The sequence below is a fragment of the Capronia coronata genome, assembly GCF_000585585.1.
Source record: "Capronia coronata CBS 617.96 chromosome Unknown acBCG-supercont1.4, whole genome shotgun sequence".
In the NCBI taxonomy this organism is placed as follows: Eukaryota; Fungi; Ascomycota; class Eurotiomycetes; order Chaetothyriales; family Herpotrichiellaceae; genus Capronia; species Capronia coronata.
This window is the reverse complement of record NW_006912896.1, coordinates 1,523,581-1,547,061: the sequence shown is the minus strand read 5'-3', so window position 1 is coordinate 1,547,061 and position 23,481 is coordinate 1,523,581. Positions and strand designations below refer to the sequence as shown.

At 51.8% G+C, this 23,481-nt stretch overlaps 9 protein-coding genes across 9 annotated transcripts; 7 read left to right on the top strand and 2 right to left on the bottom strand.

Annotated features, from left to right (window-relative positions):
- Positions 1-5,508: 5,508 nt before the first annotated feature.
- On the top strand, positions 5,509-5,844 carry A1O1_05109 (uncharacterized protein; the record flags this gene model as incomplete). Its single annotated transcript, XM_007725996.1, has 1 exon — positions 5,509-5,844. The coding sequence occupies one exon, from the start codon at positions 5,509-5,511 to the stop codon at positions 5,842-5,844; it is 336 nt and encodes a 111-aa protein (XP_007724186.1).
- Positions 5,845-6,739: 895 nt separating this feature from the next.
- On the top strand, positions 6,740-7,810 carry A1O1_05108 (1-aminocyclopropane-1-carboxylate deaminase; the record flags this gene model as incomplete). Its single annotated transcript, XM_007725995.1, has 1 exon — positions 6,740-7,810. The coding sequence occupies one exon, from the start codon at positions 6,740-6,742 to the stop codon at positions 7,808-7,810; it is 1,071 nt and encodes a 356-aa protein (XP_007724185.1).
- Positions 7,811-8,412: 602 nt separating this feature from the next.
- Positions 8,413-10,911, top strand: A1O1_05107 (uncharacterized protein; the record flags this gene model as incomplete). Its single annotated transcript, XM_007725994.1, has 5 exons — positions 8,413-9,113; positions 9,170-9,604; positions 9,666-10,071; positions 10,130-10,268; positions 10,367-10,911. 5 exons carry the CDS (start codon positions 8,413-8,415, stop codon positions 10,909-10,911), a joined length of 2,226 nt encoding a protein of 741 aa, XP_007724184.1.
- A 1,773-nt stretch (positions 10,912-12,684) lies between these two features.
- A1O1_05106 (uncharacterized protein) lies at positions 12,685-15,423 on the top strand (the record flags this gene model as incomplete). Its single annotated transcript, XM_007725993.1, has 1 exon — positions 12,685-15,423. One exon carries the CDS (start codon positions 12,685-12,687, stop codon positions 15,421-15,423), a length of 2,739 nt encoding a protein of 912 aa, XP_007724183.1.
- Positions 15,424-16,281: 858 nt separating this feature from the next.
- Positions 16,282-17,274, top strand: A1O1_05104 (uncharacterized protein; the record flags this gene model as incomplete). Its single annotated transcript, XM_007725992.1, has 1 exon — positions 16,282-17,274. The coding sequence occupies one exon, from the start codon at positions 16,282-16,284 to the stop codon at positions 17,272-17,274; it is 993 nt and encodes a 330-aa protein (XP_007724182.1).
- A 263-nt stretch (positions 17,275-17,537) lies between these two features.
- A1O1_05103 (uncharacterized protein) lies at positions 17,538-19,022 on the top strand (the record flags this gene model as incomplete). The annotated part of the gene is made up of 1 exon (XM_007725991.1): positions 17,538-19,022. The coding sequence occupies one exon, from the start codon at positions 17,538-17,540 to the stop codon at positions 19,020-19,022; it is 1,485 nt and encodes a 494-aa protein (XP_007724181.1).
- Positions 19,023-19,529: 507 nt separating this feature from the next.
- A1O1_05102 (40S ribosomal protein S15) lies at positions 19,530-20,139 on the bottom strand (the record flags this gene model as incomplete). The annotated part of the gene is made up of 3 exons (XM_007725990.1): positions 19,530-19,896; positions 19,976-20,052; positions 20,122-20,139. 3 exons carry the CDS (start codon positions 20,137-20,139, stop codon positions 19,530-19,532), a joined length of 462 nt encoding a protein of 153 aa, XP_007724180.1.
- Positions 20,140-20,731: 592 nt separating this feature from the next.
- Positions 20,732-21,129, bottom strand: A1O1_05101 (uncharacterized protein; the record flags this gene model as incomplete). The annotated part of the gene is made up of 2 exons (XM_007725989.1): positions 20,732-20,917; positions 20,971-21,129. The coding sequence occupies 2 exons, from the start codon at positions 21,127-21,129 to the stop codon at positions 20,732-20,734; spliced, it is 345 nt and encodes a 114-aa protein (XP_007724179.1).
- Positions 21,130-21,826: 697 nt separating this feature from the next.
- A1O1_05100 (uncharacterized protein) lies at positions 21,827-22,846 on the top strand (the record flags this gene model as incomplete). Its single annotated transcript, XM_007725988.1, has 1 exon — positions 21,827-22,846. The coding sequence occupies one exon, from the start codon at positions 21,827-21,829 to the stop codon at positions 22,844-22,846; it is 1,020 nt and encodes a 339-aa protein (XP_007724178.1).
- Positions 22,847-23,481: the final 635 nt, after the last annotated feature.

Sequence of the window (23,481 nt, the reverse complement as noted above, 5' to 3'; positions counted from 1 at the left end):
GTGCTCATTCTGCCCTGAAGGAAAGCCAAACTTGCATGATACCGGTTATTGCTGAGATGAGACCGAAGGAAGCCGTCAGTAATATGCCCCAAATCGCAAATTTGAACCCATGAGAATTCGTGCGGCGCTGCTCCTCGAACTCGAGCCTCTCCTGAATCTTTGTCAGCCTTGCCCCAAAGAATGGAGACTGTCTAAGATCAAACTTATCCGCAAAGCCTACGCCAGCTTCGAGGTCAACGTTGTCTCGCTCCTCCAGCTTGTACACATATTTTGCCATAGCTGCATCTTCGATTGGGTACAGAAGATTGAGTGTGTTCCGCACTTCTACCAGTAGCCCGTCAGGGTAGAGTGTGCTGCCGCATCAAAATGCAATGGTCAGCAATGGAAGGAGATAGAAGAGCTCCAGGTCTCTCACCGTTCATTCACAATCTCATATCGCTCCAAAACACTGGCATGCGAGAAGACTCTGATGATGTACCTCGAAGCGAAGGTAAGATGTTCAGATATATCACTGGTATATGTAATATGAAAGTGACCCCTTTCTCTGAGGGATCTCTCTGAAAAATCCAGCCATAGCCAATTGTTACTCGGCGCCTTGATGCTGTCAAAAGACCTCCCTACCGCCTGTTGCAAAGTGAGACTTTCATCGCTCAGATCAGGTCGACTGAATAGCCAAAGTCGGATCACAAAGTCCACGATGCGATCTAGGACTTCCTGGGTAGTTGGAGTTTGCAATCAATCTGGCGGCGCGGCTTCAAGCGCAGCTCAGACGTCCACGATCCGTGATTGCGAATGTTGCTTGAAGAACTTCACCAATGCGATGACGTCTGCCGACAACTGGTCGGACTCGCGTATGGTGGTGTCCTGATCGTCCAGCAGCTGACGGTCCGAGAGAAGACTCTCGTAATGCTCATAGCACGATGTTGCTTTGGCTCTCGAAACAGCTTGGGGCGACGCAAAGCCCCAGATTTCGCGGAGGAGGTTGTTCACAATTTGGACCTTTTGTGGATTGACGGCGGGCTTGCTTGTGATTCTTGACAAGAGCTTGATGCCGTCCGTTCTGTTGGAGAGGCCTGTAGCCTTTCCTGACCTTGGTTACCAATGCCAAAATGATCAGAATCCATGATTTTCAACATGAAAGGTGCATCGTCTTATATCCTGCTTGCTGGCTGGCCCCTAGTCAGGCTGAAACTCGCTTGCTCACCTCGTATCTTGCTGCGCCAGCCGTGGCACGCATGATGAGCTGAGTGGCTGCTGCACAGCCTCAATCAATTGGCCCTTTGGTGGCCTGTATGCATTCTCCCCAGGCATCCAAGTGTCTCACATCCTCACCGCCTTCCAGTTCTCAACACTCGAAATCGGCATCCCATACAAGACCCATCGATATCTCGTCGCGAAGGTCGGTCTACTTGCTCAATCCAATCCTCGCGCATTTCCTGGCAGTGCCCATTGAAAGTGTGCTCTACATGGCGCTTCGCTTGGGTAGCTGCTGGAGAGCTCGCCAGACAATGGTTCAAAAGTGGGTTTCATGAATATTCGAGAGTCATCGAATACAACAACTACCGCCCAGGGCGATCTGGTCCTTATCATGAGAAAATACCATCATACCAGCTACGGTTATTAAGCACCAGCGATTCGCGTGCAAGTGCCACGCCCTTTGTCGTCATCGACTCGAAGAACATCAGACTGGCGCAAGTGACGGTCAGTCGCCTTCAGAAACACCCGCGCCTCTCCAAGTTTGCGTTCGGGTATCTGGCACGCGAGTCAAAAATAAACCTTACAGCTGGTAGCGATCTGGAGGACGCACAAGGTGGAACGATGTCCAGACCTCTGATGCCTGAAGCTGTCGATGACGGTGTCATGAATCACGACGACTAACATCTGAAAACTAAATCCTCCGTCGCGGCACCGCCACATCAATCCGCCTTATCCGAGCTGCTCACTACTACAAATGGATCTTTGCGTGGGCTGTGTGGCGCTCGTATCGGAGTGTACAAGCACTCGGGACACACGCGCGACCAAAGCAGAAAGACTGCCACCATTGGCGGCGTATTTCGAATTGCTGGGAGATGCTTTGCATTGACAACTGCTCACGTATTCTTCGAGGACAGTACAAGCTCAAGGTCGTGGACTGATAGCGGCTTGGACGTAACGAGCGATAGCAGCGCCAGTGCATTTCAGGAGTGTTTGAAGCCGCAGGTGTCTGACTTATGCGAGATCTTCGTGGAGAGCTGCTGGCCCCCAGAGATCAAGTCCGACGTTGAAGATGGAGTTATTGGCACATCCCTTGGTCTATTTGCACCACTGGGGACATATCTTTGAAGAGGCCTCATAACAACATATGCAACAACAAGTCCATCTGACCTTCTATGGGACTTTGAGCTGGACTGGGCGCTGATCGAATTGAGACCCCTCACGCCTTGGGGTGCCAATTTTGTACAGCTGAGTTCCGGTCTGAACTTGGAATTGAGTCCGCCATCGTCCCATCAGGATCCTCCGACTGGGGCTGTCGTCGTTGCAGCTGGGCTCTCAGGCCGTGTCGACGGTATCGGTCTGGGAACGGCTGCGGGGATCTTGCTGCCCTGATCACGTAATGAAGTCAAAGCCTGGTCCATTGAAGCCGATGTTGGTGAGAAACCCCTCTTACAACTCTGCTTTGCTTTGAATGCTGACTTGAGTGTTAAGCGGTGGGAGACTGTGGATCCGTTGTGCTGAGTCCTGAATCCGGAGAGACCTACGTCTTCATCGTGGCGCACGATTCTGAGGCAATGATAAGCTACATGATACCCGCAAGTGCAGTTTTTGAGAGCATTCTGAAAGCCTTTGGCACACCAGGTCTCAAATTTGAAGACGTATTCAATCTGCACCCTCGAGAAGTTGAAATGGCGACGGTCCCGGAAGAGCAGGTATCAGGCCCAGAATCCTCTCTGATCCGGCATAAACGCATGTCTCAACAAGCCATGAAGCCGGAACCCGCCCCATTCATCCTGGAAGAATTCCTAAAAACCATCCAGTCCTGCACCATGTATAATGTGGAAGGCAGACGTTACATAAGGACCGCAGCCTTACTCAAGTGGATGCTTTCCCATGGAAATTCGAAAGCATCAAATCTCGACCTCTTGCTGGACCATGTCTATTGCGACGCCCTTATGGTCCATGTCGAGTCTGAGACAATATCAAACGAAGCAAGAGGATCTTTTCTTGTGTTCAGTATACTTCTTGGATTAGGGAAAGGAGACTTCATTCACATGTTCCTCCGCCGTGGGCTCATCGACTCCCGACTACCATGTGCACTTTCGGATCTCACCGCCGCGTTCTCGGATGCCAATGTATCAGATGCCGCCCATGAGGCTCAACGCTTCTCCGACGCGCAATGGGCATACATCGCCTGGAGGCTGGAACTGGGCGACAGCCGCTATTGCCGCCGCGAGGAGGTTATTCCGATCCATCAGAAACAGAAAATCAACATGAAGGGTGGCACATCATCGTTATGGGAGATTTTTGTGGGTGAAGACTTCGTGAGCCCAAGTCTTCGGAAGTCGGCCATGGGTAGTGCATCCAACCGCGGATATGTAAGTTTCCTTCGGAGTCCCGTCCTCCTGCGTCTCCAGAATGCCTGCTGGGCACGCATTAACCCGTCTTACAATGTACAGTGCTATCGTTTCGCTCTGAAATGTTTTCCGTCTCACCACATAGAGATCTTTGAAGGCGAGCTGTCCGCCCTCCAGGCTTTGAGGCATGAGGACGGAACGATACAGTGGCTGTGTCACTACATTCAGGAGCATGAGGACAACAAAGTCACATATAACATCTTGCTGGAATATGCCAGAGTGCAACCTTGACGAGTATCTCTTCACTCGGGAACCCCCAAACACGTCGGCCGGTATCAGGTCGTTTTGGAAGAACCTTTATAGCATTGCGACCGCGCTTGATCGGATACATGAACTCGAAAAGCCCAGAGCCGGGATTAGCCATCAATTTTCTGGGTGGGTTCATCCTTACTAGCTGTTGGCATGAATCTAATGACTCTTAGATGGCATGCAGATATCGAGCCTGACAATATTCTCCAAGTCCGGGGAGAATTCAAACTAGGCGATTTAGGTTTTACTCGGTTTGAGAAACAGGGCCAGGACACCACAACTCTGCTAGGAGGGACAATGACATATGGTAAGTGATGAGCACTACATTGAGATACCACTAGCTCATGACATAATTACAGGTGCTCCTGAACTTGGCCCCGTGGCAGGAAGGCTGACTCCAGTTAGCCGAGCTATTGATCTATGGTCTTTAGGGTGTGTGTTCTCCATCGCTGCCACCTGGGTTGTCCTGGGTGCTTCCGGAGTCAGAAGGTTCGAAATACTGCGTCAACGTGCTTCCTGGCGACCACCTTTCGGGGACCCATTTTGCGCCCGAGCTTCCTTCCATGATAGCGGACGTGTTCTACCCGAAGTTTTGTCGTGGCACGATCACTTACGGAGGACCGTAAGAAGAAGTGACGAGGTTACCCCTGCCATTCTCTGCCTTGTGGATCGGCAGCTTCTACTTGCCGACCCTGCGAGCCGTGTTGGCATTCGTACTCTGTGCTTGCACCTTAAAGAGATTTTCGACAATACTATAGAGACCTTGTTGCGAGGGCATGGACCAAGCCTCATACTGGACGATCTCTTGGATCCTGATACTCAAGGATTTTCGGGCACCCCAACCACTGCGTTATCCACCAGCCACAGGTCCCGAAGCAGCTCTGCTTATCTCCAGCAAGTGACTGATGCGCCGTCGTTGCCAATTGTCGACATCTCGCCAACAATCCCGACTCCAAAGCTATCAAACCTCACATTGGAAACGCCTGCAAGGACGACATATATATAACCTAGGAAAGGGCGCGAAGGGGACGCAGTCATTGCCCCCAGAACTACCAGATAGCGGCCTCCGCATCCGCAAGGTGAGACTATTTCTGAGGCTCTATCGTCTATTGGACCACGAAAGCCCACCTTTTTCAAACGCGATAAGTCAGGCGATTACTTGGCTAGATATATCTATGACCGCGACTTTGTAAGTGAAGTGTGTGTACTGGGTTGCAGAGTAATTGATGCAATTTATTTGTCGGATTTCAAAAACCCCACTGTCCTGGTTGAAGTTACGAAGAACATATGAAGAGCGTACCATCTGCCTGGAATACTTTACTAACTGAGGGCACAGGTCTTCCTGGTGGACAACTCAGACTCTATGCGACCACACTGGAATGAAGTTTCTTGTGTTCTGGAAACGCTGGCCCGGAAACTGATCCAAATTAAACGTGATGGTATAGATTTGTCCTTCACTACCGGACCTGTGCAGCTCCTAGGCTGTAAGCAAGTGGACAGACTTGCGGATGCGATGACAAAAGAAGAGGCACGGCCTATCCCAGGCTTGCATACTGACATAAGCCGATCACTAGGCAGCATTTTCTCCACATACTTAGAGAAGATTCAAGCCCGGCAAGCCAGGCTGAGGTGGAAACAGCATACTGGAATGGAGATGACCTTGATTGTTCTGACAGATGGTGTTTGGGGAGTTATGGTGCGGGAGGACGCTGTTGACCAGGTTCTGGACAAGCTCACGGACTCCTTTCACATTATCAGAGGCATCGACCTTTTGAGGCGACCCGTTTGTGTCCAATTCGTCCAATTCGGAGATGATGAACGCGGCATTCAACGTCTCCGCAGACTTGATTCAGACAAGCGATATCAACATATTGTCGATATTACGCCAGCAACTGAAAACATCTTCAAGATGCTGCTAGGCAGTTTTCTTGACAAGTGGGACATCGCCGGTGATGCCGAGGAAGGAGCGCCTTCTCCCATGTGATACTCAATTTCCAGAGAGCAAGTCTGAGCGGTGGATTCTGTAGACTACCGAGCGCTGTTGGGAGAAATGAGAGACAAGGTATAGGCAGGATGTCAAATGCAATGGAGATTGCTATGATCTTCTGCTTGGTCCTGAGCGATCTGCAACTGAGGTGGCCATAGTCTACTCAGTGAAAATCCCATACCACTATCCTCCTCTTCCGGCCAGATCGGCAATAACATTCATGTTGTAAATGGTAGCAGAAGTACCAACAGGCCTTGAATTTGATGTGCTGCTTCTGTTCTGCCGTTGTGATTCAATGTTGATCACGACCAGTAGATTGCTGACCAGGATAAGGTGACTTTGATCAACACAGACCCTGCGATCATGGGCTTCCTCGGTCCATCGCTTCGAAGAAGAAGCTTGACTCTAGACATGAAGTGCCGGTTCAGCAAACGTTTCCCAACAGTCCGACATTGTCAATAGTTGACACATTTCCATGAAGAGGCATTTAGCACTAATGTCAAAGCTCCACTGTTCATATCAGTCGGTGGTAAAAGAAGTCCCGGCGGAAGTATCGTGTGCCTTTCACTATATTGTCATTATTATTAGCTGGCTGTCTGATGGCCAGGGTCCACAAAATGAGGCTCGACATACGAAAAGGGGCGTCGGAAAACATTCTGCCCCGGGATGTTGAGTTTCCCGACAAACAGTTCCCCGACTCTCGGAAACGGTGTTTGATCAGCCAGCCATTCGGGCAACCCGAACCCAGTTGCTGATTGTTCTTTTTCAACGTCTTTCTTATGATGGTTTCTTCAAAGTGCATAAGCTACAAAGTCTTTCGAGTGACTTCATCATACCCAGCATAGACTTCTGTTGTACCACGAAGACCATCCGATTGACATCTCCAGTCAGAATGTCGCAAATCAATGGAAACACGAGCACTGAGGTGCAGTTGCCAGAGCCGTTTGCCAGTATTCCTAGAACGCCTTTTCTGTTTGGCCCTTCTCCAATACAAGCATTGCCACGGATTTCAGAAGCTTTAGGCGGTGAAGTCAATGTCTACGCCAAAAGGGAGGATTGCAATTCTGGCCTGGCGTTCGGCGGTAACAAGACCCGCAAACTGGAGTATTTCGCACCGGAGGCTCTCGCCCAAGGCTGTGATACTCTAGCCAGTATCGGAGGCGTTCAGTCAAACCACACACGGCAGGTCGCGGCTGTAGCTGCGAAGTTGGGTCTGAAAGCAGCTCTGGTGCAGGAGAGATGGGTCGAATGGAATGATCCTGTCTACGATAAGGTCGGCAACCTCCAATTGTCACGATTGATGGGAGCGGATGCACGACTCGATCCTTCAACATTTGGGATCGAGCACAAGACGTCCCTTGCGAGTCTCACCGAGGAGATCATCGCTAAGGGCGGGAAACCATATTATATTCCCGCTGGTGCTTCCGACCATCCCTTAGGCGGACTCGGCTTCGCCAGATGGGCATTTGAGGTTGAACAGCAGGAGAGAGAACTTGGTATCTTCTTCGACACCATCATCGTTTGCGCGGTCACCGGTTCCACCATGGCTGGTATGGTTGCTGGCTTCAAGCTGGCTCAGAAACACGGCTCCAAACCTCGGAAGGTGATCGGCATCGACGCTTCGGCCAAGGTGCAAGCCACGTTTGACCAAATTCTCCGCATTGCAAAGGCAACGGGTGTCAAAATTGGGCTGGACGAGGGCGACATCACGGAGAAGGATATCATTTTGGACGAACGTTATCATGCTGGATGTTACGGTATCCCAGACAAACAGACCATCGACGCAATCAAGTTTGGTGCGTCCACCGAGGCTTTCGTTACAGACCCTGTGTACGAAGGAAAGAGCCTGGCAGGAATGATGGACATGATCCGAAAGAAGGAGATACCGGTGGGTAGTAACGTGCTATATGCTCACCTTGGTGGACAATTGGCGCTCAACGCATATTCGTCGATGGAAGGATAGTAGTCATTGATTGATATAGCGTAAATGATGGCTATTTTGAAGCACATCATCTTGGCTTGGTTACTGAGTACATAATCATAGCCAGGTATGAGTTCTCTCGTTCGAAAGACCTAAGTGCCTTCTAGCAAAGTTCTCTTCCGTCTTCTTGCTGCCAACCGGGGACAACCAGCCACGACTCTGGTGTAAGGGCAGGGAATCATGAAGTGCCAGCTTCCTCTCCGTAACTGGAAGCTTTGAGATGCTAAAATTATAAAGCTACTTGTTATACATCAACGGTCTCTCAGCCACTGCAGTGGCAACGTTCCGGGCGGATTATTGAGCAGCTGAGCACCACCTCTTGGGAAACAGACATCCCGCTCTTATCTCGTAGATTTCTCCGGGTAAGATTTCCATCCATGCAAGGTTGACACCGATACAAGGTGTAGTCGGTATTGTCCGGTGCCGAGTCCGGGCCGCATCCAATCCCGTACCAAGACGGCCTTGTCCGGGATTCCGCCGCCGGGAAACTGGAACATCGGCAGCAGGTTTGCATCAATGCAGTGTTCTCCGAAGTCAACGGGCAACTTGAAGTTGCTACTCCAGTGGGATTCTTGGACGCTAGAATGTCTGAAGCGCAGATGAGCTCTGAGACAGTAGCGACACCTTTACAAGGCTCACGTCCTTATCGCTCCCACCGATTTCCAGCCTGTGACATTTGCCGAAGACGGAAAACTCGGTGCACCAAAGATGTTGACAGCCAGCCTTGCCATTACTGTCAGCAGCATGGCCTTGACTGCACAAGGGGCGGTCAGGAAGGAGATAGAAATGTTGCCGTATCAGCTCGCCGTGAGAGGCGCTTGCGGCAGGCTGGCCAGAGGCCACAGCCACGTCAAACGGCCACGGCCACAGCTACATCAGAGCGAACAGCTCTGGAAGACATCGTGCTCAATGGAACACAATTACATCCTCGGTCAGAGGAGATCATGAACAACGCCACGCATAATGACGAGGCCTCGAGTGAGAACGAAGATGGAGCATATCAACGAACGGCTCAGACCCACTCCGGTCACATCATCGGTCCTGTCGCTGCTCGGGACGTTCAGGTGTTGGAGCAATACATGTCTCCAGCAGCGACCCTACCCGTGTCTCATGTGCGACCGAATCCCTACAGTGTATACTCAAGCGATTCGCGAAACCCAATCGTCTATCTCAAGGTCCCGCGACAGCGTGTCCGAGCCTCCCGGGGCAATGGGTCGGCGGGTTTCAAACAATATGAAGCCATCGAGAAAGTGCTTGAGCCGCTCGGAGCTGATGTGGTTGACCTGTAAGGCCTTATTCCTGTCTCACAGACTGATTTGCTAACAGATCTTGCTGTGAAAGCTATTTCCAGGCCTTCCATCCCTCCTTTCCCATCCTCGATGAGAAGACCGTCGTGGAATCTTACCGAAAGAAAGCACTCCCACATGTGCTGGTCTGCGAGATTTATGCTGTTTCAATAATATCGTGGTCAACCTCGCCGAAATTAGCAAAAGCACGTCCAGACCGACCAGATGTGAGGTATATCTGGAATCAGACAGTCGAAGCCCTAAATGAAGAATTCCTCGCGCCAGGTTTCTCGACCGTCTTATCCTGCATTCTAGATCTCACAGGTCGCCCGACAACCTCAATGACATATAATGCCATCAATATTGGTCGGGCAGTCGCATTATCGCAGAGCTTAGGACTGAATAGAGATCCACGTGGATGGAATCTGGATCAGCGTCAGAAAGCGCTGCGAATACGGACCTGGTGGGGAGTGTTGATCCACGACTGGTGGTCTGTACCAGTTGCCCAAAGCGTGAAATGCTGAAATTCAGATTGCTGACGGCTATTCTAGGGCGAGCCTTGCACATGGGACACCTCCGCACATACACCCACAACAATTCGACGTTGAGGTGCCGGACTTGAACTCTCTTCTCATTGGTGGTGTAGCATCAGACCACGACTCTGGCCGCACATCAGGTCCACGTACAATGGGGGCCCAGAGTTTCCGGGCATTGTGCCAGCTGACCGAGATCCTTGGGAATATCCTACCTCTCGTGTATGACACCAGGAACCGCAAACCAGATGCTCAACTTCGCTCTGTAAAGCGAGTCGAAGCATCGATGGACGACTGGGAGGAAACCCTCCCACCCGCCTTGAATCCAAAGACCCCGGACTTCCAAAGAGAACAACCTGGCGCTTTGAGTCTGCAGCTGTCCTTCTTGGCCGTGAAGATGTGTATTTGTAGGCTGTCATTACTGGTCAGCCCTCCATGTCGTTGCTCGTTTCCTGGGCCCGCCACTGACCTTGGATCAACAGGAATCTGTCAAGACCGATGACTGTAACAATCCAGAAACATGGCAGTATCTCCACCTGCAGTGTCGTCGAGCCGCAAAAGCCGTCATTGATTTCACCCTGTCATTGCGTGGACGCGACCTCCATGCCTTCTGGATGCCATGTAAGTCACGAGCTCTATAACATTGCGCATCTAGAGCAGGACTCTGCGGAGATGCCAACCGTATTATGATCGAGCAGAGACTAATCTCACTCGGGTAGACACTGCGTATCACTTCGCTTCTGCGGGCATACTAATATTGCGCTGTGGACTCGAAGCAGCAAGTGATGAGATTGCACAAGACTGCATTTCCGCCGCACGTGCTTTGGTTGAGTACCTCCGCAGAGCAAAAGACGAAGCGAAGTGGGATCTGGCAGATATCTGCTTGTCGCAGTGCGAATCCGTGGTTCATCAATTGAATGACGAGGCATACCTTCGACATGCCCGAAGACGCAACCACGAGGGTGGAGCATCAATAACCAACTCCCAACGGCGGGAGTATGACAACTATCCAGATCGAGCTGTCTCCAATGCGCCTCAGATCCACCAGCGTCAGCAGCCGTCATCCGCGGCAACAACGGCGCCTCAGCCTCCATCCGAGAGTATGATCGCTATGGACAACACTTTACAATTGGGAGAATCAAGCAGCATGCCTCATGAATCTGATGCCAGGACAGAGTGTTCCTGGGATCCGTTCGCCCAGCTAACCATCCCAGACCTCTGGGAAGCCTCTGGCCTGAACGATAATAGCGGGTTCCTGGTATAACGCATGTCGCGATGCTTCAGACTACGGTCATCAACCCGTACCGATTGGGCTCTACTCGATGAGCACCCAGCATATAGTGGCAGGCTTGGCTGCTGATCTCCCGTGGCAACCTGCAATCGTACGGTTCGTATTTAATGGACTCACAGGGTCACAGACTGTGACTCCCAGCCTGCAGCCGGAAAGACAGCGACCTCAATTCTTGTCATACTTGCAAACGCAGCATCCTCGCGACTTGTAGGTAAACCTATCTGCACAGATACGTCGTTCCGCAATCAGGCATTTCCCAAGCCTACATGTTAGGGACCAGAAGCACTCAAAATCTCGACTGGGAGAAGGATCTCGAGCAGATGGATCAGTTTGTCCCCAGCTTTACAGGTGCTCTATTGCACGCTGAAGCATAGCGAAATGCATCGAGCGCTCATTCCTCTCATCAAATCCATCTCCTTGCTGCTCACTACACCATATATGTGAACATTCAATCCTGGGAGGTCCGGCAAACCACGGAGAAAGTGATAGGTCATGTGCAACTCCATCTCCGATATGAGAAAAAGGGGGCTCAGCCTCGTCATTGAGACGAAAATTAGACATCATCACATCTAATGTTTTGACCTCTTGAACGAACAAGAATAGCGCCTTTAAAAGGGCCTTGTCGTTCATGTGTTGTGGTCTCACCACCATGATCCTCTCTCCCTTCTCGGGCTGTAAGGGGCCCATCACATAGTAATGTCGCCGTTCTCACCTATTGCCGTTGGTCTCAGATCGAAGCATGACTCTAGCTCGCATCGCAGAGGTATCCACGTAGATACATGTTCCGTCATTTATTGCTTCTGCCCGATCTCATCACAAACCAATATCAGCTAGCGGCAATAGCAGGTATTTTGACAAAGATGAGATAAGTAGGCACAGAGTCCCCAAGAAGTCCCTTATGTGTTCGTATGCTTGAAGCATACCTCGCGATGTCTTTTCGGCTTTCCCAGCATGGAGAAATTGAGAAATGAGTCATTGTAGGGGCGCGAGAAGGCGTGGATGGCTATACACACCTCAAGTAGTACCTACCTAACATATAGGTTCAATATAAAGAATTCCCGTACTACAGTCGACATAAATATAAGTACGTTGATGGAAAGCCTCGATGCCGGCTTTCCTGGGGATAGACTGCGCTGATATCTCCTTTGACTTCGAAGGCGCATCGAGCTCCTGCTCTGTACCGCCGAGTTGAGGAGAGGATCTTCTTCGGACATGGGTGTAATCATCATTGAACGCTGGGAGGTTTCACACCATACGACATATAGAAGAGTCATCGAAGAGCATGGCAAGTTCTGTCCAACTCATCTCGTTAGAGCACCTGTTCTCGGCAACACCAGACGCAGCACACTCTATCACTACTACTAAGCTGGACGTGTCCCATGCCAGCCTTCGAAGCGATCGGGAATGTTGGGAGTGTTTGACCGTCCGCTTTGCCAAAGCTTGAAGACGCCCTCCAATGACAAATACATCTCTGTATGCGACGCATAGTTTAGAGTGAATGACAAAGGGAGAAGTACCCAATTCTCACCACAGAATTCATGAAGAGAACCATACAATGTCAAGGACAGTTGCAGTTGAAGAGTTGCAGTCGCAGTTGCCGTTCTAGTTCTAGTTCTAGTTCTTGCCGCGCCGCAAACTCCGAATTTCTGGCTTTAAATCCGGCTTGGCGCATCGCAGGAACAACTTTTTCTCGTCGGGCAACTTCGATGGATTGATGCACCTTTTCCAGACCCTGGCGACCGAAAGATGGCGCCCTCGCAGCTCAAACAATTGAAGGCATCCTTGCGGGAGCATGGAGTCCTAGGGCCGCAAAAGTCCAAGAAACAGAAGAAGGCGACATCAAAAGATGCCCAAAAACGACTCCAGCGAAATGCCGCCCTCGAGGGCATTCGGCAACGATTCAATCCTTTCGAAGTTAAGGCCCCGGCCCGCAGAGACAAGTTTGAAGTGGCAAGCGCGAAGAACTCAAAACCTGTTGTTGGTCGACCTGGTGTCACGCGCGGACTGGGCGAGGAACGACGGCGAGAGACGCTTTTGAAAGAGATGCAAAGTCGCAATAAAGTTGGTGGACTTCTCGACCGCCGGTTCGGAGAGAATGACCCTACTATGACTCCAGAAGAGAGAGCGGCCGAGAGATTTGCTCGTCAGAATGAGAGGAAGTTGAAGAAGACATCCGTTTTCAACTTGGAAGACGACAGCGAAGAGGAGATCGCCCTCACGCATGGCGGACGATCGCTTGGCCTTGGTGACAGGCTCAAAGACGATTTTGAAGAAGACGATCTTTCCTCACCCCAAAGCGAAGATGGTGATTTCGAGACACAGGATGACAGGCCTCGCAAACGGTTGCGCATCGAAGACGGGGAGGCTTTGGTTGAGGGAGAAGACGATGCAATACCTGAAAGAAAGAAGACCAAGAATGAGGTCATGAAAGAAATTATAGCCAAGTCAAAAATGTACAAGGCGGAGCGTCAAGCGGCAAAAGCAGACGACGATGACCTGCGTGCCGAGTTAGACAAAGGCATGAGCGAATTCTACGAAGCGCTCCGTGGCCACAAGCCTCCGGAGAAGCAATTACCGTCACCGCCGACGACGGAACCGGAACCTCATATGAACCCTGCGCGAGCTGCAATGCTGGCAGGCAAGCCCAGAGAAGATGCAGAGAAGGAGTACGAGGCCAATCTAAGACAGCTGAGACTAGAAGCGCGGTCGAAACCCAGCGTGCGGACGAAGACCGATGAGGAAAAGGCCGCGGAGGAAGCCGCGCGATTGGAAGAATTAGAAAGAAAACGCATACGCCGAATGAAGGGCGAGGCTGAAAGCTCCGAAGACGAAGATGAAGGCGAGGCAGACGCAGACGCGGATGTAGTACCAGGTCCGGACGAGGACTTTGGTGAAGACGATGCCGAAGCATTTGGACTGGTGGCGCCAGCTCCACCTCCACCGCCTAGAAAAGAGCTCGATGTGGAAGACGAAGACGAATTTGTGCTGGAGGATGACCTCATTGCCTCGGACTCTGAGGCCGAGATGGCAAGCGAGCAAGGGCTTGAAGAATCGGATTCTGAGGATGAGTCAGATGATGATGGAGACGACGATTTTATCAATGGTTTGGTTCTTCCGGAAGGGTCGAAGCCAGCAGCGCAGACGAAGACTTCTGAAAAGAGCTCTACCAGCAAAAATCTCGCCTATACCTTTCCGTGTCCTCAGAGTCATACCGAATTCCTGGATGTATTGAAAGATACCAAGCTGACGGATCTACCGACAATAGTGCAGAGGATCCGTGCTCTGTACCATAAAGGTCTTGCTCCTGGCAACCAAGAAAATCTGGACACATTCGCCGGAGTTTTGACACAGCAAGCGGTTTATTTGGCAGACACTGAGCGCGATGTCCCTTTTCCCGTCCTCGAGAGTCTACTACGCCACTTGCACTCAATGGCAAAAGGCTCGTCCGAAGCTGTCGGCACTGCCTTCAAGCATCATCTCGAGACTATAGCAGACCAGCGGCCACTTCAACTGTCTACTGGGGACTTGATTATCCTGACCGGCGTATCCACAATCTTCCCGACTTCAGATCACTTCCACACAGTCGTGACGCCTGCAATGCTAACTCTCGGGCGGTATTTGGGGCAAAGTGCGGTTCAGTCGTTGAGAGATCTCGGTGTCGGAGCTTATTGCTCTTCTCTCGCCCTGCAGTACCAGAAACTGTCCCATCGCTACGTTCCTGAGGTGGTGACATATATCAACAACGCTTTGGCAATCCTTTCCCCCAGCCGCCTCCCAGAAACCGATCAGGATGGAAACCCGTGGAGTTTCCCCGTCAGGCTACCAACAAAGTCACTACGGGTTCAGCCATCTTCTGTCAAGGTTCCAGAGAAGTTGGCGTTCAAAGACCTCCTCATGGAAGATGGTGGCGAACAAGACACCAACGCTCGCGCGCTGGCCTTGCTCAATGGTTTCATACGTCTCTCCGCACAGACTGCAGAACTGTGGAAGCAGAAATCAGCATTCCCAGAGATCGTTTCTCCGCTTATCCACGCTGTTGGTCACATCGCTAGCCAGTCAACGAAGCTGCCCAAAGCAACTGTGAAGCTTGCGGCCAGTACCTTGGAGACGCTTCAGGCCTTGCAGAAGACGTCTATCGAGTCGCGGCTCCCCCTACTATTGCACAACCACCGGCCTCTTGCCATCAAGACCTCCATTCCCGCCTTCATCGAGAATTACAATCCCGACCGGCACTATGATCCTGACAAACAACGGGCCGAAATCTCGAAACTCAAAGCTGAGTACAAGAAGGAACGCAAGGGTGCCATGCGGGAATTGCGCAAAGATGCCAATTTCATGGCTAGGGAGCAACTCCGGGAGAAGAAGGAGAAGGATGATGCTTACGACAGAAAATTCAAACGCTTGGTGGCAGAGATCCAAGGTGAAGAAGGCCGGGAGAAAAAGGAGTATGAGAAGGAGAAGAGGAAGAGACAAGGGAGGTTCTAAAAATCATGTGTTGCAATTTGGATATGTTAGAGCTTGCACAGGTGTTAATAGTGAAAGCCAGAAGCTGTCTGATATTGACTTATCACTGCATAGCCAGCCACTTGATCGCTATTATCTTGTGTCTTCTGTCTGCTACCTTTCTACAAGGCTTTCAGCGATCAAGAGTCATGCTCCCCACGTACTAGTAGTGCAGAATATTGCACAGAAGCACAGATAGGTCTTTGACTCTCAAGATTGTCGTCACCAGCAAGTAATTCTGCTGGTGACATAAAAACCAAAAAGTACAAAAAAACAATCATGCCTTGATCCTGGCGAGATTTGAACTCGCGACTTTCGCATTGCTCGAAAGGAGTCATACCGCATGCACAGCATACAATATAAGAACGACACGCTAACCGACTGCGTCACAGGATCATTTTGCAGGCCATGGAAACGACGTCGCAAATCCCACAAAAGTGAGTTGAGTTTCGGGACAGTTTCAAGGCAATTTTTTGACTATTATAAATTATAAAGCTTTGAGTGTATTCACGTGACTGCGCCCCGCTTCTGTATAGTTAATAAAACGATGTCTCCAGCACTTGCGTCCGGCCCTTACAGTGTCTGTAGTAAACGTCTACGAGTGTGTAGTATTTGCAGCTTAATGCTTTTGCTGCCTTTTGGGCAAGCTTTTCTCAGACGTAGTTAACGTTGGTCTCTGTTGAGGGCATACTTGATCAGTGCTGGTCTGTCACTACACAGGAGGAGAAGTCTCGTGTAGAAGAAAAGGCAAGCGGTTCAAGTTCCCATTTCCGGTGTTCATGTCCAAGAGAAATCTCGCAACCTTGCAACCCGTCCTTTACTACCCAGTCCTCCCACAGTATGGCCTCAAGTCCACCTGCTGCAGCGGCGACCGCTGCCGCTGACGATGAAGAAGACGACTACATGAACATGACCTTCGCAGAACCTCAACCGTCACATAAAAAGGAAACCCTTACACAGAGGAAGAAGCGGCTGGCCCGCGAAGCGGAACTTAAAGGTCGCCCAAAATCTAAGGCTGAACTGGCAGAGGAAGAACGGAAGAAAAGGGAAGCAGCACTGAACTCTACAGCCATCGACACCAGCAACAAAGGGTTCAAGATGATGGCGGCATTAGGCTACAAACCTGGCAGCGCGCTGGGTGTATCTCGACACGGCGCAGATACAGACGACCGACTACTTGAGCCTATAGGACTTGAAATGAGAGACACGCGCAGCGGAATAGGCGCCGATGCGGAGAAAAAGCGGAAATTCCGCGAAGAGGTTGAAGCACAACAGGAAGTGGACAAGAAGAGGAAGGTTGATGCTGGAGAATTCAGAGAAAGGCAGCAGAAAGAGCGGGAAGAGAAGAGGATGGAAGGTCAAGTCTGGGGTGCCATGAAAGTCTGTGAGCGGTTGGAAGAGGAAGACGAGCTGGCAGATTCTGTCGGCGACGACTCTGCAGAACCTGCGAAGCGGCCCAGCAAGCCCCTGAAGAGCGTCAATGTGCTATGGCGTGGTCTAGTCAAGCAAAGGGCAGTCAACGAGCGCGACAGGAGGATGAGATACGACCTTCATCAATCGCTTTCAAGGCGCCCTGACTACAATGATCCAGACGAAGAGAACGAGGACAAGATCGCCCTGGGAAGGAAAGCAGAGACCGAAGAGGTCGATGTCGATCTGGATGAAGAGGATGAGGAGCTGGACGACTTCGAGGCGCTAGAGGTCTCGGAGAAGCTGAACAAGCTTGTCGGCTATCTACGAGAACGATGGAACTACTGCTTCTGGTGCAAGTACAAATATCCCGACAAGGAAATGGAGGGATGTCCGGGTTTGACGGAAGAAGATCACGATTAGTTGATGCTTTCGAGTAGCTGTACTACTAGGCCAGGCAGCACGCAAGATTCGGCAGTCACAATCGATGCATAGTTTCAATCTACACTTTAACACGACGGCTTGAGTTGAAGATGCTATCTGAAATATACGTAGCGTTGTTGACAGGGAGTTATTCAGCACGGGGGGGCGTACGTACTTTAATAACTGATATCAACTCAGCCTTGTCCCCCGCATTTCCTATCCATTTGATTTCTGCAGCCTGATCAATTTCATCAGTATGAGCCATGTCTCTCTTCACATCAAACCGGATCGTGGTCATCGCTCTGCTGCTAGGGCTGGGTACAGCTTGTTATACAGTCCCTAATCTCCTCCACCGCGTGAAGAATGAAGCGCGCGCGCCAGAGCCACAACCTCCGGCTGCGACCAAGCGCCTACAGAAGGATTCCGAGAACTCGCTAAAGATCGAGACTCTACGCACCCTGGCCGACGGCTACGGCTATGAACTGCGTACTTCGGCGATCAAGATTGTCGCCAGCCGCACTGCCAGGTCTCGCACGAAACGCCTACTCCTGCGTGACCTTGCGAGCAAAGACTACACTCGGCGAGACAACGCCATCAACGGCCTATGGATGCTTCTGTACCACCCGTCACTGAGCGAAACCAAAGTGTCGAACGAATTCCACGACGCCAAAGTGGCCGCAGCGACGGTTCGGGCGCTCATCAACGTCTTGCCTCTACACAACATCAACCAACATGAACCCCATCCGGTCGAGAAGAAACTGCCAGCGTCTCCGATTCGGCCGGCTCATCGGCCGGCGCATGAAGTGTCGCTCCTCATCATTCTCAACAATATTCTTTCCTACGCTGGGCGGAGGATCACGCGGCCATTGCTAGGTAATGACACGATGGAAGCCGCTCTAGGCGCCGGACTCGTTACACGCTGGCTGGCAAACTACCCTTTCCCCTGCGCCCTGCCTGAGAATTCGGACTTCAATTTCAAGAAATCCGACGTAGCCCGTCTGTTCGACCGCATGGCCTGGCTGACCGACGACCCTTTGATGGCGGACATTGTGCTCGAAGTCATGCAATATCCTCGCGGACGGAAGGAAATGCGCGACGCCGGCCTACAGGCAAGCAGATACCGCGAAAACGTGGGTCGCGGCGCCTACCAGTCCAGCTGGGACTTGCCCGGCTGGGTGACAGCCGCTGAGGAGGACAACGACGTGCGTATGGTCGGCGGCGAGGATACAGCGGGGATTACAGACTACGACGAATTGGTGGGCCATGGCGACGAAGGGTCGGCACGGCCACGATCTACGGAGCGGAGTCGTGAAGAGGACCATCTGCGACGTCGGCATCGCGAAGCCATCGTCGTCGCGGAGCGTGGCGCTCCTCTGCGCAGAGAGAATATCCTGCAGCGCGAAAACAGCCAGGTCCTGCAGCCTATGAATGGCATAAGCGAGGTTGAAGGTGTTCTGAATGGACTGCTGGGTCTCTCGGACGATGCCAGGCCGCACGAATCGCCTGTCTCTATGTCGGGAGCCCTCGGTCTCATCCCGGGCCAGGACGACAGCCGTGCAGCTACCGAGCTCGATCGTGTCTTGGAAGTCCGCGAGATCGAGGATCTGATCGAGCAGTCTCTAAGCGACCCCGAGCTCCGTCGGGCAATTGGGTCGTTGAGGTCTGACGATCCAATTATGCTCATTAATCCTGCTTCTGCCCCCAACACCGATTCCGAGGAAGACTCCGGTCCCGGGCACAGGTCGTGAATTATATGCGCTGTCTTCAAGCGTTTGGCAGCGTTGAATATGAAGGAGTCTGTCCGGGTCCGCTACAGCGTCTGACACATCGTATATCACATAGCAGGGCGTTCAGGTTTAGCGATTGAGATACTTCCTTCTCGGTACGCATTACATTAGGATCAGTGGTGCTAAGCACAAATGGAGCTTGATATCCAAGGGAGGCTGCGTGATACTACTGGGTCATGCTCAATCATCTTTAACCTGCCCGAGAAATGGAGTATTCGTAGCACTCAAGTCATTGCTTGCAAAAGCTGAATATTCATTTACAGCCTTTCAGCATCTCAGCCTTCTAGTCATGGCAGGACCCTAGAATCCATGTTTGCATAGAATCCATTTTTTGCGTCCCTGAACCGTCAATCCGGCGGCCATCCACCACCATCTCCCGTGTCCATGGATCTTGCAAGGACAAGGCCAATATGGTCGTCTGCAGCATGATCCCACCGTCACCTTCACACCCGACTCCGCACTCAACCTTTACTTCAACGGAATGAATCTTGAAGAATGGGTGGCACCGATACCGGGTCTACCGTGCTTGACAGGCTTGTATGAGATGGAGAATTCGCCGAGGTAGTGGCCGACCATCTCGGGCTTGATTTCGACCTGGTTGAACTCCTTGCCGCTGTAGATGCCGATGACGCTGCCAATCATCTCGGGCACAATGATCATGTCTCGCAGATGTGTCTTGACCAAGTCGGGCTTCTCGTTGGGCTTTGCGTTCTGCTTGGCCTTTCGCAATTTCTTGATCAGACCCATCGGGCGGCGCTTAAGGCCTCGGTTGAACCGGCGACGGGCGCGGGCATGGAGGACAGTGAGAAGTTCGTTGGAGGGGATGTCGAGAAGCCTGTTGGTTTCCTTGTCAGATTTCCGTCCCTTGGTCCAGGTCACGACCACCAATGGGCCCTTGCGGCAGTGCAACATACTGGTCAAGATCAATGCCTCTGTAGGAAAACTTTCGGAACGTTCTCTTCTTCTTGAGCTCTGCGGCCTCCTCGGGGTTCTGTCGATTGGGATCAGTCAGTCTCGTGTGTCCTGCTCAATGTGCGCGGATCTCTGCGCGGAAACGTACGTAGTCGGCGTCAGCCATGATTGCGATAGGACTGCGTGTTCGCTTCTCGATGTGGCGGTCGAAAAGCGAGAGGGATGTTGACGGGGCAGTTGGCAAAAGCGTCAAGTCGACGATTTACGGATTCCAGAGTTGCCTTTCACCTCTTTGAAGTTTCGAAGGCTTGGCTGCGGCGGACCGAATTCGTTAGGGCAAGTGCGTCACGTGATATAAAATCTTGGCACTGCCTCCGGACGAGGCTCGCTGCTTGAAGCACACTGCAGCAATTGTACGTTAGCGCCTGCAGCATTTTAGAAAGCCTTGCCCGGAGGTGCAGAGAGCGCTACTTGGGGCACCTTACGGCTGAGGATGCCTGGAATTACGAGGAACTTGGACCGGAAACACAGCCATTACGGAAAGTGGTCTCAGAAATAGTGGTGCCTGGCATTCGGATTGACTTGTCATTGATACCCGCATATTGAGCTCAATCTTGCGCAAACAGATTTCATGCCAGATTGTCTCTGGTGAAAGTGTGGCCTTGAAACCATCCTCCTTGCAAACCTCCGCGTAATGTCCAGTGCCAGGTAACGGGATTCCCGCCGGTTCAGGGCGTTGCTTTCCACTATTTGGTTGCTTAGTCGAAGAGACCGAAGCCCATGTCCTCGTCGGACTCTTCCTTCTCCTCTTCCTTGGCGGCCGGCGCCTCCTCTTCAGCGGCGGCAGCACCACCAGCAGCGCCACCAGCAGCCGGGGCAGCAGCGCCACCACCGGCACCACCAGATGGGACGGATGCGAGTTTGGTAGAACCCTCGGCGATCAGCTGTAGAACTGTCAGTAACTGTCCCATGGGTCTGCGCAACCAGCGGCGCTTACCTCAGAGATATCCTTGCCCTTCAGCTCGGAAAGAAGCTTGGAGAGACGCTCCTCGTCGGCATCGATTCCGACGGAGGAAAGAACACCCTTGATGTCAGAGTCAGAGGGGTCGGTGTTGCCGGCAAGGCCGAGGAGAAGGTAGGCTGCGAGGTGCTTCATTTTGGTTTGTTTTCTTCGCAACAAGTCAGTTCAGATTCCCTGTCTTCGGCACCACAGTCCTTACTGGTGAATTGGGGTTTGCGAACAAGAGAGACAATCGATTTAACCGCGAGTTGGGCGGAGACTGGCACGTCAAGTTCTGAGGATGTTCGTGACTTAGAGAAGGACTGGCCAAAGTTACGAGCGGACGAAGTTGTGCGCATCGAAAAATGAATCGAAATTGTTCCGGGAAAGTTAGCCGAGCAACGAGGGCCGCCAAGCCAGCCTATAGAAAATACAATCAGTCTGACCGTGAATTGATCACCAAATAAGCTCGACAGCAGTCAAGGGGCATCTATTTGCGTTGTCACCATCGTTCATTTTTTGTGCGGTGTTATCACTCGCTGCTACTAGTACATGTAGTATGAGTAACCGGCGCTCAGGCCGTGAAGCGCCAGCCGTGATTCTTGCGGGGATCGTATGTCACTGTTCTTTCTCCTCCGACTCACTTTGGCATTTCCCTTCATTTTGTTCTGTTTCACGTCGTCGCCAGCTTGCTAGTCGAACTCTTTCTTGAATTACGATCCAGCATGCTCAACTTGGCTCTCCTTCTTTTCATCTGAGCCAAACAGCAAACATGAACGCCAACTATATAAAGGCTTACGTTTCAACGCACCACTGAGCACGTTCGCCTCCCTCTCACCTTCTCAATATAGATATGAGCTTCCTCGGCGATCTCGTCAACTCTATCGGCACGGGCGCCGCTCCTCCTCCAAAGACAACGGTACGATCGGTCAGCGCAACTTCGCAACAACATGTACCATTGGCCTTCAAGTCTGGTTCCCGGCCGAGCTCCACGGCGCTACCTTCGCCACTCAACGGTACCAAACGGAAGGCTGAAGATGAGCACAGCAAACCTCCAGCCAAAGTCATCAGACCGAACCCCGCTCCTGGATTGACCAGCACAGTGAGCAAACGCCCAGCAGCTCCCCCCTTGAATGCGCCGAAGTCGTCCAATGACAAGGCTGTTCTCGTGCCCAAGCCTAAGCTTGAGCCCAATGGAACCGCGTCCAAAGCCGGGTCGACATCGCCCTCAATTTCCGCAACTGCAGCGCCAAAGGCTCCGCCCAAGGGTTCATATGCAGACATCATGGCAAGGGCTAAGCAGGCGCAAGAGACGAAGGCACAGAGTCAAATCGGGCTTATCAAACATCAGGCCACCAACCGCGAACGGGTTTCGAAAGTTGCCGAGAGACGCCGCCAGGAGGAAGAGAAAGCGAAGGCTGCAAAGGCAACACCTGGAGCACGTCCGGCCCTTGGCAAGCAGGGAATGTCGAGGAGCGCTAGTCCCGCAAAAAAGACTGATCAACCTCGTGTGCCGAAAGCTCCTCGCCCGCCATTACATGCTCCAGCGTCCTACAAGGGCACGATCGGCACCGCTGCCACCAGGCCCAGGCAGCAAGACCGGCGCAGACGGAACAAGTACGACGAGTACCTTGGCACGGATGAAGAAGATGCATCAGAGGGCAGTTATGGACGGGGGGAAGAAGATGACTACGAGTCTGACGCCTCGTCGGTCATGGAAGCGGGGGCATTTGAGGTGGATGAAGAAGAGCAGAGGGCTCTGAGAGCTGCGAGGGAGGAAGATGCTAGAGAGCTCGCGCTCGAAGCCCAACTGAAACGAGAAAAGGAAGAGAGGCGACGGAGACTGATGAACCTGGCCAGCAAGCGCAAGTGATTTATTGTTACCATCATGAAGGGACATTGCATAGCAACACTGGTTAGCTTGGAGGGCGGCATTTCTATTGACAATTAGCATTGGTGTTGGGAGGGAATGCATTGCAACGCATAGCGGCAGAGAGGCTTACAGGATATTCATCATGAAAGTTCATTTTCAAGACAAACGTCGTGTGATGACCGACGTTTTCGAATCCCTTTGAAAACGTGCCTAAATGAGTAATCGGTCTCTTGAGAATAGTGCCCCGAGACGTTCTGTGGTAGTACGTACCATGAATGAACCAACTCCCATGCCAGCTTCCACAAATACTCAACACACTCTCATGTCAGCTTTCCATGTTCACTTAGCAGGCCCTTTCCTACCTAGTATATTAGTCTGGCCTTCGAAATCCTGAGAATCCTGTCAACCACCAAGACATTACAGAGAAGTTGAAAAGATGGATACTACGTCTACAGCAAATACTGCTCTCTTCTCTTCTGGAGATGAACAAGACCTTTTGGAGTCAGAGGGCCACCAATTCACAACTGCCCCAATCAGTGGAGTGGGAGTGACCCTACTACAGTGGTGTTATGGTCACGGTTCCAAGTTTGAGATGAAGAAGGCTTGGGCTAAGAGAATACCGACCCAGCCACTGC